At 52.5% G+C, this 17,243-nt stretch overlaps 1 protein-coding gene across 1 annotated transcript; it reads left to right on the top strand.

Moving 5' to 3' along the window:
- The first annotated feature begins 1,551 nt into the window (after positions 1–1,551).
- Positions 1,552–5,435, top strand: MIF (macrophage migration inhibitory factor). Its single transcript, XM_009234176.4, has 3 exons — positions 1,552–4,695; positions 4,885–5,057; positions 5,252–5,435. Exons 1-3 carry the CDS (start codon positions 4,588–4,590, stop codon positions 5,316–5,318), a joined length of 348 nt encoding a protein of 115 aa, XP_009232451.2. The 5' UTR covers positions 1,552–4,587; the 3' UTR covers positions 5,319–5,435.
- Positions 5,436–17,243: the final 11,808 nt, after the last annotated feature.

Raw genomic sequence — 17,243 nt, 5'->3', positions numbered from 1 at the left:
CGGGATCTAGGTGGCGCTTACAAGGATCTGGGCTTGCACAGCCTCCAAAGGGCCGTTGTCCATTCTCTTGTATTCGTTCTCATCCTCTCCTTTCTTGGACCCTCTGAGTCTCTGGTTCCCTCTTGTTGAGACTCAGATCACCCTGTGCCTCAGCCGAATCATTTTTCTCTTCAATTTACACATATCCACCTAGGGTCCACTACATCCAGAGGCTTTCGCCTCAGTCCTTGTCCTCAGGCTGTGCCCAGGGTTGTGAGGATGGCGGTGGTCCTTACCTTGCAAAACAGTCTCCCAATGACAACAATGTTCAGGGATAACATCTATGGAGGGCTTTCTACGTATCAGGACCATTCGGAGTATCTTCCAAGTGTTAGCTCCTTTAATCCTGGAAAGGACCCCATGAAATTAGTACTTTTATTACCCCTGTTGTACATATGAGAGACTGAGTAAAAGCCGGTGGCTTGTCCAGGGTCACACAGCTAACTGGAATGGCCAGGAGTAGACCTGGTGACTATGGACCCCAGACCTTGATCACTGCACACGCTGTGTCTGGGGCCTCGCCTGGTACCTGAGGTCCGTGGCACGCTGGTGCTGATCATTTGGAGTGCTCATGGGAATTGTAGTCTAGAGTCTGTGTGCTTCCTGATCTCCTTGATCTCCATTTTATTGAGGAGGCCTTTAGGCCACCAGAGGGGTCCAGAGTGACCCTGTGGATTAGCAGTGGAGCTGAGCTTGAGCCAGTGCTCTTCAGGGGTCGTGTTCTGCCCCCATTCTCTGGTTCATCCTGCAGGTAGCAGGGAATCATTGAAGATTAGAGAAAATCAAACACCTAGAGAGAGACGACTCTGCCCGGGGAGCCCAGGCTCCTGTCTGGGTGCACACTCCAGGGCTAGATGGTGACTTCTCAGCTACTCTAGCTTCATAGGCTCATAGTGCATGTGAGCGCTCATGTGGACACACAGACAGGTGCACGCGCACACACATGGACACACACACACACACCCCGCTGTCTTTGGAATCAGACCATGAAAATGCTTCCTCAGAGGCCTAGGGGTGAGGAAGCTGAGAGGTGAGTTGTGCCTCCAGCTGGATGTGCTGGGATGGGGTGGGAGATGAGGTGGCCACACCTGGGTGGCAGGAGCTCTGGGGCAGTGAAACTTCTAACGAACAGATGCTGCCATGAGGAGGAAGAGGGAGTCAGCAGCCTTGCCTGCCAATGCCTCCTAGCGCATTTGTGCATGGTTAGCAGATAATTATTGTGTCCCTATGGGTCCCAGGTGTATTATTTTTATTGCTCTTATAATAAATCAACACAAATTTTTAGCAGCTTCAAACAACACACATTTATTATCTCACAGTTTCCGTGGGTCAGTAGTCCAGCGTGACGTAAGGACTTGCATGGCCAAAGTCAAGGTATCTGAAGGGACAAGGGAAAAATCCACTTCCAAGTCCAATCTGGTTGTGAGCAGAATTCAGTTCCTTGTGGTTGTACCATGAGGTCTCTGGTCCCCTTCATCTTCAAAGTCAGTAATGGACATTGAGTGTTTCTCTTGCTTGGGATCTGGCACTCTAGCTGGAGAAAATTATCTGCTTTTAAGAGCTCATGTGATTAGATTGGGTGTACCCAGATGCTGCATGCTAATCTCCCTATTAGGTCCATAATCCTAATTGCATCTGTGAAGTGCTTTTTGCCAGGTAACATAGCATACTCGTAGGTTCCAGGGATTAGCACTTGTCCTCCCCCTGCTATTCTTTAGTGGGCAGGGGGTCATCTGCCTACCACGGAGGTAAGGGGTCAGGAGGTAGGCATACAGCAATGCCCAAAAAGAGACTGTCCCTGCTGGGACGGAGTTCACCGCCTAGACATGCAGTCTTAACTCAGAAATATGGAGATAGCCTCGAAGGACAGGACAGATACTGGGCACATGTGGGAATGGACCAAGCCAGGTGCTCCGAGGGCTTTCCCAAGGAACTAAGGCTGAGCCAAGGACTGGAGGATGAGTTGGAGTCAGATGAGGGAAAATGTGGGCAAACTGGATTTCAGGACCAACCCCCAACCCTGGAGCCAGGAGCCATGGTATTGAAGGACAGTGCGCCATGACTCAGAGAACCAGGGAGGGTTGGTGGAGGCTCACAGGGACCGGGTTACCCCAGGGCCTTGTGACAGTACTACCCCTAGTATCAGAGGAGACTGTCATTGGCATTTAGGCCACTTGGTGCTCATAACACCTTTATGTCAGGTGAACACTACTGTCATCCCCAAATTACAGATGGGGAAACTGAGCCAAATGTCCATGTTAGTAAGAGGCAAATCATATCACTTCTTTGGGTACCCTTCTAGAAAGATGAGGCTGACTGCCACTGGAAACAGCTGGGGAGGGTACAAGGAGATGACGAGTGGCTCAGAGGCTGTCCTGGCTATAAGAATTAAAGAGGAAAGAAACACCAAGGGTGGATCCACAGTCAACAAGGACAGGTTTATTTTAGAAAACAAACTTGAGAGGGGCTTCTGGCCAAGTTAGGTCAGAGCCACACTCTCTTACAAACTAAGGATATTTAAGGGTTTTGGAGGGGGTTCTTATCATAGGTTCCGAATGTTTCTGTGTGAGGGAAAGTTTATTGCGGGGTTGGAATGTCCCTGGTTGGAAGGGAGGCTGTCTCGGGGTTGGCATGTTTCTGGTCAGTGAAGGGTTTATCTTAGGGTTGGAATGTTTCTGGTTATGCTGACATTAGCCATTAGGCTGATGTTTTGGGGCTGGATTTAGGCGGCTTTTAATTAAGGGGGAACTTAGAATGGTGGTGTTTGTTCAAGATGGCAATGCTCCTGCTCCATCACTGGCCAGGTAAGGCAACCCTTTGTTATGGTAACAACCTGAGATTGGCAGGGGCTCACCTCCAGGGGCAGCTCATGTGCTTGCTGGCGAGGCTACACCTTGTCATTCAGGTTCACAGGGCACAGGTCAACCAGGCCCTGGCTCTTCAGTCTTCTGCCTGGAGTGACTTATGTAATTCTGCTCAGCTTTCATAGGGCACAGGGAGTCAGGGGCTAAATCTGCTGCCTGGGGCTGGAAACAGACTCCTCCCTTGAGGAGCAGCAGTCCACCATAGGGAAGTCACAGTGGTCCAGGCCAAAGGGGATGCAGCTAGTGTAGACTAGGCGGTAGTGCAGGGAATGGAGAAGAAGTGGGAATAAAGGGATAGTGAAAGGAGGCACATTTCACTGGCAGGTAATCAGGTGTAGGAGAACAAGTCACACATTTGGACTTTACAGAGCAGTGGACGCTCAGTCGGCTGCTGTCAGCGCCTGGGGCTGAGGGGAGTGCCCCTGGCTGGAGACATGGCATGGAGTGCCATCAGTTAGGGAGCCCTGGGCACAGGTAAGAGAAGGTGTGACAGCAGGAGGGAGAGTCTGGGGCCCAGCTGCAGGAACCAACACCCATAGGCTATTTGTATAAATGGGCCATGGGGCCTCCCAGCTGGAGGCTGGCTGGTGTCACGAGGGTCCCACAGGCATGGGTGTCCTTACTATATCACATGGCCTTCACCCAGACTGGTATATGGATTGCACCTATCAGAGACCAAGGACAGGACCTCCCTGGAAATCTCTGACGACCTGGCCTGTGATCCAGTTGCTGCCTTGTCCTCTTCCTGCTATGTCATGGCTTATCTTCTTTCACACATTCATTCATCCATTCACTCAGCAGTATTAGTCAATGTCTCTCGTATGCTTGGCACCTGCTAGATGGTCCCCGAGTTTACCATTAGTGGAAAAGACATTTAAGAAATTCACCAAGGGCTCTTGAGAGGCCATACACGGTGGACCTGACTAGGGTGTGGCTTCCCTGAGGAGCTGAAGTTGCCCAGAGGCCCAGAGAAGTGGAGCTGAGCACGTTTGAACCACTGAACCTGCTCTGGACCTCACCTCCTTCCCTTCGGTGCCTCCCAGCATCCTATCCTCTTTAAAGAGCAGGGGTTCAGGGAAGGTCTCTGGATGGTGATTCGCAGGGGCAGCTCCATTCTCGCCTGCCGCAATGACTACCCCTCCCCATCTCAAACACACAAGCTCACGCATGCGGGACTGGAGCCCTTGGGGACGTGTGGCCCAAAGACTCAGGAGGTACAGGGGCTCAGTGCGTGCAGTGGAATTAACTGGGCTTCACTCTGGAAGGGTAAGGGGCCATCTTCCAGGTTCACCGCCGCATCCCCACCCCCGGCACAGCGCCTCCTGGCGACTAACATCGGTGACTTAGTGAAAGGACTAAGAAAGGCCGAGGCGAGGCCGGGACAGGCCGATTTCTAGCCGCCACGTGGAGAACAGCTTGGAGCGGTGCGCCGGGCTTAGCGGCGGTTGCTGGAGGAACGGGCGGAGTCGCCCAGGGTCCGGCCCTGCGGGACCGAGCCGAGGCAGACGGTGACGTCTCCACTCGGGGCGGAGCCGCAGCCTCACGGGGGCGGGGCCTGGCGCCGGCGGTGGCGTCACAAAAGGCGGGGCCGCAGTGGTGTCCGAGAAATCAGGCACGTAACTCAGCGGCTGCCGCAGCGCGTGCGTCTGTGCCTCTGCGCGGGTCTCCCGGTCCTTCTGCCATCATGCCGATGTTCATCGTAAACACCAACGTGCCCCGCGCCTCCGTGCCGGACGGGTTCCTCTCCGAGCTCACCCAGCAGCTGGCGCAGGCCACCGGCAAGCCGCCCCAGGTTTGCCGGGAGGGGACAGGAAGAGGGGGTGCCCGCCGGACGAGAGGGTCCCGCGCTGGGAACTGGGGAGGCGACTCGTGAACGGTGCTGGGGGGCGGGGCGGGGGGAGGACGCTGGCTCGGGCCCGAAGTGGACGCTCGGGGCCCGACGAGGTCGCTGGGGCGGGCTGACCGCGCCCCTTCCTCGCAGTACATCGCGGTGCACGTGGTCCCGGACCAGCTCATGGCATTCGGCGGCTCCAGCGAGCCGTGCGCGCTCTGCAGCCTGCACAGCATCGGCAAGATCGGCGGCGCGCAGAACCGTTCCTACAGCAAGCTGCTGTGCGGCCTGCTGGCCGAGCGCCTGCGCATCAGCCCGGACAGGTACGCTGAGGCGCGGAGGGGCGGGGGAGGGGCGGGGGAGGGGCGGGGGAGGGGCGGAGGGGCGGGGGAGGGGCGGAGGGGCGGGGGAGGGGCGGAGGGGCGGGGGAGGGGCGGAGGGGCGGGGGAGGGGCGGTGGCGCGCGGCTAGGCCCGGGACTGAGCCGCCCGCTGAGTCCGGCCTCCTCCCCCCTGCAGGGTCTACATCAACTATTACGACATGAACGCGGCCAACGTGGGCTGGAACAACTCCACCTTTGCCTAAGAGCCGCAGGGACCCACCCTGTCTGCGCTGCCTCCACCCGGGAACCCGCCGCACGCTCTGTTCTAGGCCTGCCCATCCCAACCTTCTGGTGGGGAGAAATAAACGGTTTAGAGACTAGGAGTGCCTCGGGGTTCCTTGGCTTGCGGGAGGAATTGGTGCAGAGCCGGGACACTGGGGAGCGAGGTCGGGAACGGTGTTGGGGGCGGGGGTCAGGGCCGGGTTGCTCTCCTCCGAACCTGCTGTTCGGGAGCCCTTTTGTCCAGCCTTTCCCTCCTACGCTCCCAACAGAGAAGCCCCAGTGTCTTTCCATTCTATGGGGTATGAAGGGATGAGAAGTCGGCACTCTGCCCTGGGCTGCAGACTCGGGATCTAAGGCGCTTTGCCCGCCCTAGGGCCACCACGTGGGGTGCTGGAGGTGAGGCTACCACGGAAGAGGGAGGGGGAGGAGGAGTTGGAGTTGGGAGGAGTCCGAGGTCTTCTAGGCCTAGACCTTTCTCTCAGCCCCACCTTCCCCAGCCTTCTTGATGGGCAGAGGGTAGCCAGAGGACAGAAAGATCCCACCCGGAGCCACTCACTGCCATCCACTTTGTTAGGTGACTTCAGGAGAGTTTTCAGGCGGGTGGGTGGGGGAAGTGCAGAGTTCTTGGTTATACCGCCCCGTCCACGCCCGAACCCGGCGCCTGGGTTCTGCTCCCCTCAGATACCTGAGCCTCCGCCACAACAGTTCCCTGAGGAAACTGGGCATGGGGTTTCCATTGGGACCATTCGTGTTCTGTGGTGCCACAGACATGTCTGTAAAGCCTTCAGTTATGTTTGGGCGCGGTGGCACAAGCCTGTGATCCCAGCACTTTGGGAGGTGGAGGTGAGTGGAGTGTGACTCCTCTGCTTCTTTCAGACTCCAGCCACATCTCGCCTCCAGTCCCCTGTTCACTCGGTCATCCCGCCCAGTACTGGACAGCGAGCTCTCCTTCCAGAAGAGCAATGGGGCTGCGTGGGGTGAAGATTAGAAAGAGGAAGGAGAATAGAAGCTCCAGGGAGTCTGGAAGGGTGGCACCCATCTTGGGAGACCATCCATAAAGGTCTCTAAAGCAAGGCCCTCCTCAGCTTACTCCCTGCCAGCCGAGGGCCTCAGTCTCATTGTTAACTCAGTGAGAGGGCGGTGGAGCCCCTTGTCTGCCTCCCAGCTGGGGGAGACATGGGGGGCGTGGGATGGCTCCAGCTGTAGCGGGAAGGTCCCACTCCTCAGCCTGGCTTTCGGGCTTGAGGTTTCCTTCTTGGATCTGAGTACCTGCGGTGTAACAGGCACCCTCCTCGGCCCTGGCCTTTATCACATCCCCTCAGCTCCTGGGTGCCCCCAGCCCCAGCCTCCCAAGGCCTGAGGCTGAGCTTTGCCCAGGACCCCCAGTTCCCCCCACAACAAGCTCTTTCTGCCTCAGGCCCCACACCCCACCAAGCCCTGGCTGGCCCCCTGGCCCCCACCCCGCCTCAGCAGTCTTTGCTCTCAGCTGTGCCACAGATAGGGAGAGCAGGAGCACAGGGCCCCATGAGCATCTAATGCAACTCCCTCATTTCACAGATGAGGACACTGACCCCAGGATCCAGGGCATGGTCATACGCTCAATGCCATGCCCCCTGCAAGGGCCCTGTGGCCTCACATGAGCAAGTTAGACTCTGAGGGCCGAGGAGGTGGGCAGGGCAGGCTGGGTACCTGCTGTGTGAGGGCAGGAGGGTTGGTGGGACTGCCCTCCCAAAAACAGGTGAGTGTCTGAGGTTCTGTGGCCCCCTGGGGGCATCCACAAGGTCATGGGTCCTTGGACTCCAGGAACAAAGGGGGTATCTGTGGGTCAGGGACCTATCCGCTTGCCCTGCCCAAAGTGTTCCTAATTCCCCTGGGACTAATAACCGGCCTGCCTGCTGGGGAGGGCAGCTGCTACATCCCACCTTCAAGCCACACCTGCCCCCATTGACCCCCATCCCATCGCCAGCTCCATTTCCTCCAAAGCACAGGCTCCACGCCCACGAGGTGGTGGGTCTCTTCCTCAAACCCCCGTTTGACTGCCCCAGGACCTGCAGGGTCAGCCTTGGAAATGCATTTCCAAGTAACACCACAAACTTTGAGGTACAGGACAGACAGATGTGGGGCCCATCATGCTGCCTGTTCTCCATCACTCTGGTGGTACCATGTCATCTGCTGAGAAAGACCCCTGGCCTACAGGGTGACCCTCACTCTCCTCAGGGCCACTGTTTGCAACGGACAGACAGCCTGGCAGGCCTTGAACCTCATTTTGTAGATTCAAGGCCTGTCCCACATCTGTCCACTATAAGCCTCACACACACCATTCTTCTGGGATACCCTCCCTGAGGCCACCTGGTCAACACCCACAGGCCCCTTTGCTTCAGCCCAGGTCCTGTTATCTGAGGTTTCCGTTTCTGGGTGTGTCTCCTGCACATAGCTCCACCCAGTTCTGTGATCCGTTGGGCTGGTGGCACCAAGGGCCCCTCGGTACTTGTCCATTCTGCAGAGCCCAGCAATGTAGGCTTTTCTCAAGACTTCCTACCCTGCACGTCTCCCACCTCATCCCCTCCAGGAATGACTTTGTTGCAGAGACTCCCTCCCCACCACCCCCCACCGCCAGCCTCCATTCAGACCCCACTCCCTTCTGGGAGCCCGATTCCAGCAAGATCAGGATCAGGCCCTCACTCTGCTCCTCCCGGCCTCAGTTTTCCCCATCTGTGAAATGAAGGGATTCATCAGAAGTCCTTCCCACATACTGAATCATGGAGGCATGACAGGGACATCTCACATCCTCAGAGGCACGATTAATCCAAGGAACGCCATGGGAAGGGAGGAGAGAGCAGGTGGCCTGTGCCTGCACTCAGGTCTTGATAAATTGTGAAATCTCTCCCTCACCCCTTCCTCGGAGGGCACTATTGTTCCTGATGTGCCAGCCTTCATGGCAGTGGATAGGGAGGCAGGGACAGAGACAATAAGGAGGTGTGGTCAGGTATCTACTTAGAAGTCTCCAGATGGAGCCGGGAAGTGCTAGGAGGCCAGTGAGGCCAGTCTGTGCAGCAGGGCAAACTGGAGTGGTATCCTGCTGGGATGCAACTGAAATGCCTTCACTGGGAACTGCTCCCCACCAGCCCCACACTGAAGGGCTGGCTCTACCACTCACAGGAGCTGGCAGGGCAGGCAATGAGACAACTCTACTGCCTCTAATGCAGTAGATAAAATTAATGCAGGGCCAACCCTCATATCAGAGTGGTTTTTCAGTTACCTGGACAAGTGCCAAGGGAGGGGCCCCTGGGGCCACCAGCCCAAAGACCACAGAACTGGGTGGAGCTCTCTATGTGCAGGAGACACACACAGAGATCAACTGATCCTTGGAGCTTGGGAGATTTCCAGGATTTCTGGGCCACCGACACTGTGTTTCTATAAAGCCCTCTTTGGCCATCTCAGTTCCTTTCCAGGCTGAGCAGTGAAAGCCAAGTCTTAGCTCTCCAGGCCTGGGCCTCCCTGAGTAATTTACAGGACTGGTGTGAGGGACAATGTCAACCCACCAGCCAACTGCCCAGATTTCCCCTCCTGGTGAGTGAGGCCAAGCCACTTCATTTCTGTGTTTGAAGCCCATGTAAAAGAGACAGAGATTGTCAGTTTCAGAAACCGACTCTGTCCCTTCAGTCCTGGAACCTCAGGCCTCATCTGGTGACCATGGGGTTTCAACTCACAGTTTAGCTCTCAAGACAGCCAGATAGAGCACCAAATTGAAAGGCTACAAATGAGAAGTATCGTCCTCACTGCCCCAGTGACTTGGCTTCTTGCATGCCTAGCTCTCTTCTCAGTTTAATAGGTAATAGATTTATATGGCTCAAATTCAAAGCATGCCAAGGGGCTCCAGAGAGAAGGCTCCCTCCTGTTGCCTCCCTCTCACAGGGTAATCCTTTCTCAAATTCACCAGATCACTGCATCCAGACAAGGAGACACTGGATCCCTCGTTCATCATGGTTGCGTTCTTACCCCTCCCTAATTCCTTCCCAAACGTAGCTACATCCCTTCCACTGTTATATAACCCTCCAATTTTAGCCGGTCAGGGAGATGGATTCAAGACTTATCTCCCATTCTTCTTGGCTGCAGCACCTGAATAAAGCCCTTCCTCCGGGCAGTGATTGGCTGTGCAGCAAGCAATGGGACCCAGACGAAACCCCTGGCGTTTCAGTAACACATTCAGACTGTGGAACAGATTTGAATTTGTTTTCTGAAGAACAAACAAACAAGGCAATAATGTCTTATAAAAAGACATGAGTAACCTTAAGCCTGTAAACCCCATCCATCTGTAGGGCACCCCAACTCACAGCAAAGCATGAGCGACAGCTGTGTGCTGAGAAGAGTCGGAAAAGGAGCCATGCTTCCAAGAATGTCTGCCTCATAACATGATGGGATGAGTCCTTAGTGAATTGCCAACCAAAACAAAAAACACAGCTGCTAAAAAAGAAAGTTCCTCCTTTGAAATCCTTGTACTACCATATCAAAATATTGAGAAGGAGCATCTCTTGTGTTGACAGTAAGGATGCTGATGACTATTAGTGAATAAAAAGCCACAAGAAGACATGAAGGACAAGAACTTACACACATTTAACATTTCGGCACAGGTCAAGTAACTACAATAACCTATATACAAGACAAGACAAAGTATATTTAGAATACATGCGATGAGTATTGATGCAGAAATGGACATTTCTCAGAATAAGATATGACTTTACAGATACCATACAGAGAATATGATTTCATGCAGACAGAGAAGATGTGGTGGGGGTTGTGGGAGAGCAATAGAAAATACATTTCCTGGCTGGGTGCAGTAGCTCACGTCTTTAATCCCAGCACTTTGGGATGCCAAGGCCAGGAGTTCAAGACCAGCCTGAGCAACATAGTGAGACCCTGGTCTATATAAAATATATTTTTAAAAGGTTTCCTGTACCTAGAAACAAATCCAAGATGTACTCTACAGAGAAAACTAACACCCTGAAGGTTATTGGAGAACTAAATAAATGAAGAGACTGACCATGTCTCTGTGTTGGGAACAGGCCCCCCAAAATCTGGCCATAAACTGGCCCCAAAACCGGCCATAAACAATATATCTGCAGCACTGTGACATGTTCATGATGTCCATGACGCCCATGCTGGAAGGTTGTGGGTTTACTGAAATGAGGGCAAGAAACACCTGGCCCACACAGGGCAGAAAACTGCTTAAAGGCGTTCTTAAACTACAAACGATAGCATGAGCGATCTGTGCCTTAAGGACATGTTCCTGCTGCAGATAACTAGCCCAACCCATCCCTTTATTTTGGCCCATCCCTTCGTTTCCCATAAGGTATACTTTTAATTAATCTAATATCTATAGAAACAATGCTTATGACTGGCTTGCTGTTAATAAATACTTGGGTAAATCTCTGTTTGGGGCTCTCAGCTCTGAAGGCTGTGAGACTCCTGATTCCCCACTTCACACCTCTATATTTCTGTGTGTGTGTCTTTAGTTCCTCTAGCACCACTGGGTTAGGGTCTCCCCAACCAAGTTGGTCTCAGCATCTCTGTACTGGAGGCAATATTGTGCTCGTAACAGTTCTGTCTGGTTGATGATTCAGCACAGTCCCAATCGAAATTCCAACAGATTTTTCTATGGGAATTGACAACCTAATTCTAACATATGAGACTCTAAATGACCAAGAAGAGTCAAAACATTTTCTTGAAGAAGGCAAGGTGTGAGGACTTGCTTTCTCAATGTCAAGACACATGATCAAGCTACACAATTAAGGCAAAGTGGAATCAGAACATGGCAGACAACAGACCAATGGAAAAAAGAGTAATCCAGAAACAGACCTCTCCACATACACGGACACAATATCAGACTGGGGAAGCATTGAAATCCACGTGAAAAGAACTCATTCAACTAGGGGTGCTGGGCAGCTGGCTACCAGGTAAGGAGAAACGCCAAACTGGACTCCTGTTTAACTCCCACACAAAAGTCAGTTCTACATAGATTAGAGCCATAAAGAAAAGGCACAGAGATCTTAAAAGATGATGTAGAAGAATATCATCTTTATGATTTAAGTAAGATAAAATGAGTACATACAATAAGGAAAGATTGACACACTAATATTAGTGAGACACCATAAGAATGAAAGACATGCTACAATTTCTGCAACTTATCTTAATGCAAGTGAGCCCCAAAACTGGGGCTCAGCCTGAGAGCATTCTTGGCTTTGCACAGGAAATAATTTGAGCGTGACCCAACAGAAAAAAGTGAAAGCAAAGCAAGTCTATTAGAGCAACAGAGTACAGAAAAGTGGGTTTCCTAGAGCATCCATACAGGTGGACGGGGTTTACAGGGCTACCCCATAGGCAGAGCAGCACTCCTGGACTACCAGCTGTCTATACGTATAGCTACTTCTTAATTATATGCTAAATAAGGGGCAGGTTATTCATGAATTTTCTAGCAAAGGGATCCAGAGTTCCTGGAACTGAGGGTTCCTCCCCCTTTTAAATCACATAAGATAACTTTCGGGTATTGCCGTGGCATGTGTAAACTGTCATGGTGCTGGTGGGAATGTCTTTTAGCATGCATTATCACTAGCATATAATGAGCAGTGAGGGCAACTAGAGGTCACTTTTGTCACCATCTTGGTTTCAGCTGATTTCTTCACTGTATCCTGTTCTGACCAGATTTTGTTTTGATCAGCAGGATCATGACCAAGGTCTTGACTAGTGCTTGGAAAACAAGTTCTGCTGATCTCCTGTGTCAACATTACATTATTAGGAAACCCTATGAAAAAAAATGAGCAAAGGACTTTAGAAGCCACTTCACAAAACAGAATATCCAATGGAAAAGTTGTTCATCCTCAGTAGAAATCAGGGAAATAAGAACCACCATGACACACCACTACCAACCCCCTCAGCTGTAACTAACATGCCCACAATCCTACTCCTCGGTATATTTATCCTGGAGAAACCTGTATCTCGAAGCAACCCCATGTCCATCAAGAATTGGATAAATTATGCTTGTTCATTCATGGATATTCAACAGCAGTGAAATGAACAAGCTATAGGTACAGATATCACCACAGACAAATCTCATAAACGTATTGAGCAAAAGCCACAAGATATATATATATAATGCAGTTCCATTTACATAAAGTTTGAAAACAAGGAGACCCAAACTGTACTGTTCAGAGGACCATGTGTAGGTGGGAAAATTGTGATGAAAGCCAAGAAATGATTTCTATCACAGTCAGGACAGCGGTCTCACTGGCCAGGGGCATTTGGGAGGTGATGGGGTGCTGCAGTATTTTTCTCCCTGTTCTTACAAGTGCCTATGTATATTTATTAAACGTTATGCATTTTTCCGTATCTCATACTCCCTGATACAAAAGTTAACATGCACAGAAGGGAGTGAAGAGGAAGTGAAGAGCACCACCACCAGGCGGACCGTTGGGTACCGTGCCATGCAGAAGACTGCCCAACTGCCCCACCCCTCTAAGACCTTGCCAGACACTGGCCCATACGGAGGGCTGTTCCCACTTTGTTGGCCTCTTCCCCAGCCCACCCCCAGCCTCCCTGAGCTTCCCACCACAGTGTTTCTGCTAGGAGTGGGTACCTTTCTTCCTCACCTCCTTGTTTCCGCATGAGGCGCTTATGTCCCTAAACAAGCACCTCCTTAGCGCCCCCTGTCTAGCTCAGCCTTTCTGGGCCCTGCTTTGCTGTGTGCTCCCTGCCTTCTGGCATGTGCTATGACCCTCACAACTGTGATGGAGGCCCCAGGATTGGAATGGGAAGAAAGGCGTGTTCTATTTAAGCCCCCTTAAATCCAGCAGAGGCTTTGAGCTTTGAGTCCTCAAGTAACCACATAAAGTCTGAGGCTTTGGGGATGCCTGGTGTGTGCATGGGGGCTTCACGGGGACCATGCTGGCGTCTGGCCTTGGCAGTTCCCCTCAGAGCTTTGGAGCCACGAGCTGATCCTTACGGTCTTAGGGTTGGCTTTTAACTAGTGGCCCAGGCTGGAGGTTCCACCTTGCTGGTATAAAGTAAGGTCCATGTGGGGATATGACCTTTGGCAACTCAGGGCAGTGCTTTGGGGATGGTCACAGCTCAGAGCCATGTTCTCTGACTCCTGCACGGGCCTCCTATTAATCCAAACAGAGACAGTGCACAGGAGGCTACAGAAGGGTCCCAACCTCTGAGGCATGAATGGAGGAGGGCAGGCCCAGGCTTGCTGCCTTTACTGTGTTCTCAGCCAGGTCTGAGATCACCACTTCCAACTGTGAAGGCAGCAAGGGGCCGGTGCACCCTGGTATGAGTCTTGTACCACCCACAGTGGAGTTGTGCCAGATGAGCTGTCCCCAAAGCCTCCTGCCAGAACAGGGACTGGGGAGGGTCCCTCCTGAACCCACAAAACACATCCCTAGGTCTGCTGAGTTAGTCCCCTTGTGCGGCTCAGCTTGGTTCTTGATTTGTGCCTTACATACATTTTGTTTTTATTTGTTTTTTCTTTTTAGAGACAGGGTCTCACTCTGTTGCCCATGCTACAATGCAGTGGTGCAATCAAGCTCACAGTAACCTTGAACTCCTGGGCTTAAGCCATCTTCCCGCCTCAGCTTCTTGAGTGGCTGAGACTACAGTTTTGTGCCACCATGCCCAGCTAATTATATTTTTATTTTTGTAGAGACAGGATCTCACTAGGTTCCCCAGGCTGGCCTTAAGTGATCTTCCCACCTTGGCATCCCAGAATATTACAGGGATCACAGGTATGAGCCACCGTGCCTGGCTATTACATACATTTTGACCCAGGAATTGGGAGACTAAAGTCGTGGCTTTGCCCACAGAAAGGCAAGAGTTTGTTAACGGACAACAGCATTAAAAGGAATCAGGGCCCTTCAGAGAATATGCTCTTTTCTTGGGTTGAGATAGAGAAACAATGAAATCAATACACAACCAAAGCTAGCAAGGGCCATACAAATGGCTTGTGCTAAGAACCGTCTGTCCCAGGGAATTGGGTTTACTTGGGAGATCCAGAAGGAACTGGAATGGTTTGAAAAACACACCACAGTCTTACCCTTAGAATGGGAGCAGTGGTGTCAGGAGGCAGGCTGGGCAGAGATGAGGGATCATGGGACCCTGGAGTGGGCCAGACCAACTTAGGGGACAGGGAAGCTCCCTGATGTGAGGGGAGGGCAGATGTTGGGAACAGACAAGGTCACCACCAGGGAACCAGGTGACCCAGAACACTCTTGAGCGGCGGGGGCATTCAATGCTGCAGACAGCGACTCCGTAAGAACCAGAAGTCATTCCATGAGCCAGGGCAGCCCTCAGAGGCTGTAGGGAATTTGGGCAAATTAAAGGACAGAAGATCAGCATCAAACATTGAAAATATTTTAGGTATACCTGGGGACAGCACAGTTACTGTGGGTGGGTGTCTGGGGTTGCTCAGGACCTAAGGGAATGCATTTTTTAAATGTAGGGATTAGGTGTCAAGGAGGGCTCAGTGGAGTCCTCCCTGAGGAGAGCACAGCCAGTCAGGAGAGAGGGGCTGATGGCAGAGAGGCCGATGGCCATGGCCGCCATCTCTTGGGTGCAGCCATGGGACTGTTTCAACAGCAATTCTTGTGGCAAACCTGGGATTGCTTGGTTTTGCTTTCTGTTGCCAGGGGAGACCCCCAAGAGACAAAATCTAGAGGAACATGTCAGAAAAAGTAAATATATGGGCCGGAAAGCAAAGAGAAAGTAAAAGGAGGGAAGGCACTGGGGCTGAACACAAATGACCAGCCCTCTGTGTGAAGACTGCCAGCAGCCAGCACAACTGCCAGGGCCCCAGCTGAGCCATGCTGGGGATGCAAGCCAGCAGTCGCATGAGGAAGCACAGCTGTGGACATCTGTCCCCAACTGCTGACAACTGTGCTGCAGAAACAGTGCTGCTCAGGGCTGGGAACATCCCCAGTGGAGGACAGCTAATGTCCTGAGAGCCAGTGGGACACAGCCGCTGCTCCCTGGTGCTCAGCTCAGCAACCTGCTGGGCTGCGCTGCACTGACTGGGGCAGGATCTCTTAGGACTGAATACATCCATGCAATGGGTACACAGAGGGAAATGGAAATGATGAGATTTCACACATATGAAAAGGAAGAAGGTATTATAAATAAGACCCAGGTAGGTGATGACTGCTTGTACAGATACGCTCAGGGAGGAGGACAGCAGAAGTTGCTTCCTGCTCCACCCCAGTGTGGTTGCCAGGACTAATGCTAACCCTCCACCTGGTTAGCTATGCTGTGGGGTCTAGGGTTCGTCTTCCCTGTCTACTCTCTTTCCATCAGCTGCCAGGGCATTCCTGCTGGAGTACTGAGGTAGCAGGAAGAGAGGGCTACATGGGGCTGGGTCCGGGATCCTGGAGGCAGCTTATGGTGTGCATGCTGTTCTAAGGACTTCCCTGTGGTTGGCGAGCAGGAGGCTGAGGCTATCACCATCTGCTCATTCCTAGTAACTCTGGGTCTTTTAAAACTGGAGCACATGGAAGGCTAGTGAAAATGCTGAGAGGTGGAGAGAAGGATCTCACTTTCCAGGACACCCAGCCCTCCCGTGCCTACTGGGCCACTTTGCTCACTGGGTGAGCACAGAGCCTTGGGGAGGAGGTTAACACCACTGGGCTCTGACGGATCCCTGAGCTCTCTTTGAATGCTTTGAACTTGAATCCTTTGACCTTAAGACTTTTTTTTCCCTTTGGACTTTAACCTAAAAGGACAAGGGAACTTAATTTTTTGACTTGAATTTGACCCTAGGAAATTTATGAAAGACATTTCTAGGTTGACTTTTTATCTGGATATCTGGCATTTTATATATTTGCAGAACCTCTGACTCAAATTTGAACTTTGAGGTTGGACCCAATTTAGGATGGGAAAGTAGGAAGAGTAGTAAAAGAATGTGTAGTCTGGGGTCCAAGCTACCCTTGGAATTAAATAGCATTGAATGATGACCCATTCAAAGTCCTAGGTGGGGGGAATCTATGCTGCCCCTAGGTCTCCAAGGGGGAATGGATAACACAGGGGCAACTGGGCTTAGCAAGTAGCAGCAATATCGCTGACCCCTGAGTTCAGGAGTAGGGGGCAGTTTCAACTCGGCTCCTTGGGTCTTCCCTTGGGATTTGGCCACTTTGCCATGTGGGTGTCCAGTGGTGCCCTCTAATCTGGGGTGAAGCAGAGCAGCCTGCCCAACTTGTGAAGGTCTCTCTCCACCACCCCAGACCCCTAGGAACTCCCAACTGACTGCTGATGTCAGACCTCCTGCCTCCGTCTGGGCCCTAAGGAAGTGGTGTCCTATGTGGTCCCCACCCCACTCTGGGATTCCTCCCTCCTTTTTATCCCCAACGCTACAGTCAGCCTCGGTATCACTCCCGATTTCCGCAGGCCTGTCCCAGAACCCCTTACACCTATTTTCTCTTCTGGAAATGAACCCTGAACTATCATTTTAGGTAATTTTTTTTAAGGACCCACTCTGTCCATATTGCAAGAGGCAGAATATGTTCTGACAGTGGAGGCCATGGGGAGCGGGAGAGGGAAGAGGAGAGCTTACAACAGGTATCACCCACTGTCCACGCTGTGCGCCTGCGGTCCCCTGCTGCTGAGGCCTCTGCAGGGAGTTGGTGAGCCTGATCCCCGGGCCTAGAGACTGAAGTGAGACTTTGGCTTTGCAGTCCCTTGCTGAGTCAAATCCCTTGCTGATCCCTGCCTGGTGGGCTCCCAAAGCCCCCCTGTTGCAGCCCCTGCTGAGCATCCTCCTGCATGCACTTTCTAACCTTGGGGGACCCTTCTCCTGGTCCCCCCAGCCTTAGCTGGTTCTCTTCCCTGAAGGCCCCCGGAGGGGTAGGCTGGGCTACCCCAGCAGCGGG

Source organism: Pongo abelii, chromosome 23 (assembly GCF_028885655.2).
Source record: "Pongo abelii isolate AG06213 chromosome 23, NHGRI_mPonAbe1-v2.0_pri, whole genome shotgun sequence".
NCBI classification, from domain to species: domain Eukaryota; kingdom Metazoa; phylum Chordata; class Mammalia; order Primates; family Hominidae; genus Pongo; species Pongo abelii.
Note: the sequence above shows the minus strand (reverse complement) of the source record. Positions and strands in the feature narration are given on the sequence as shown.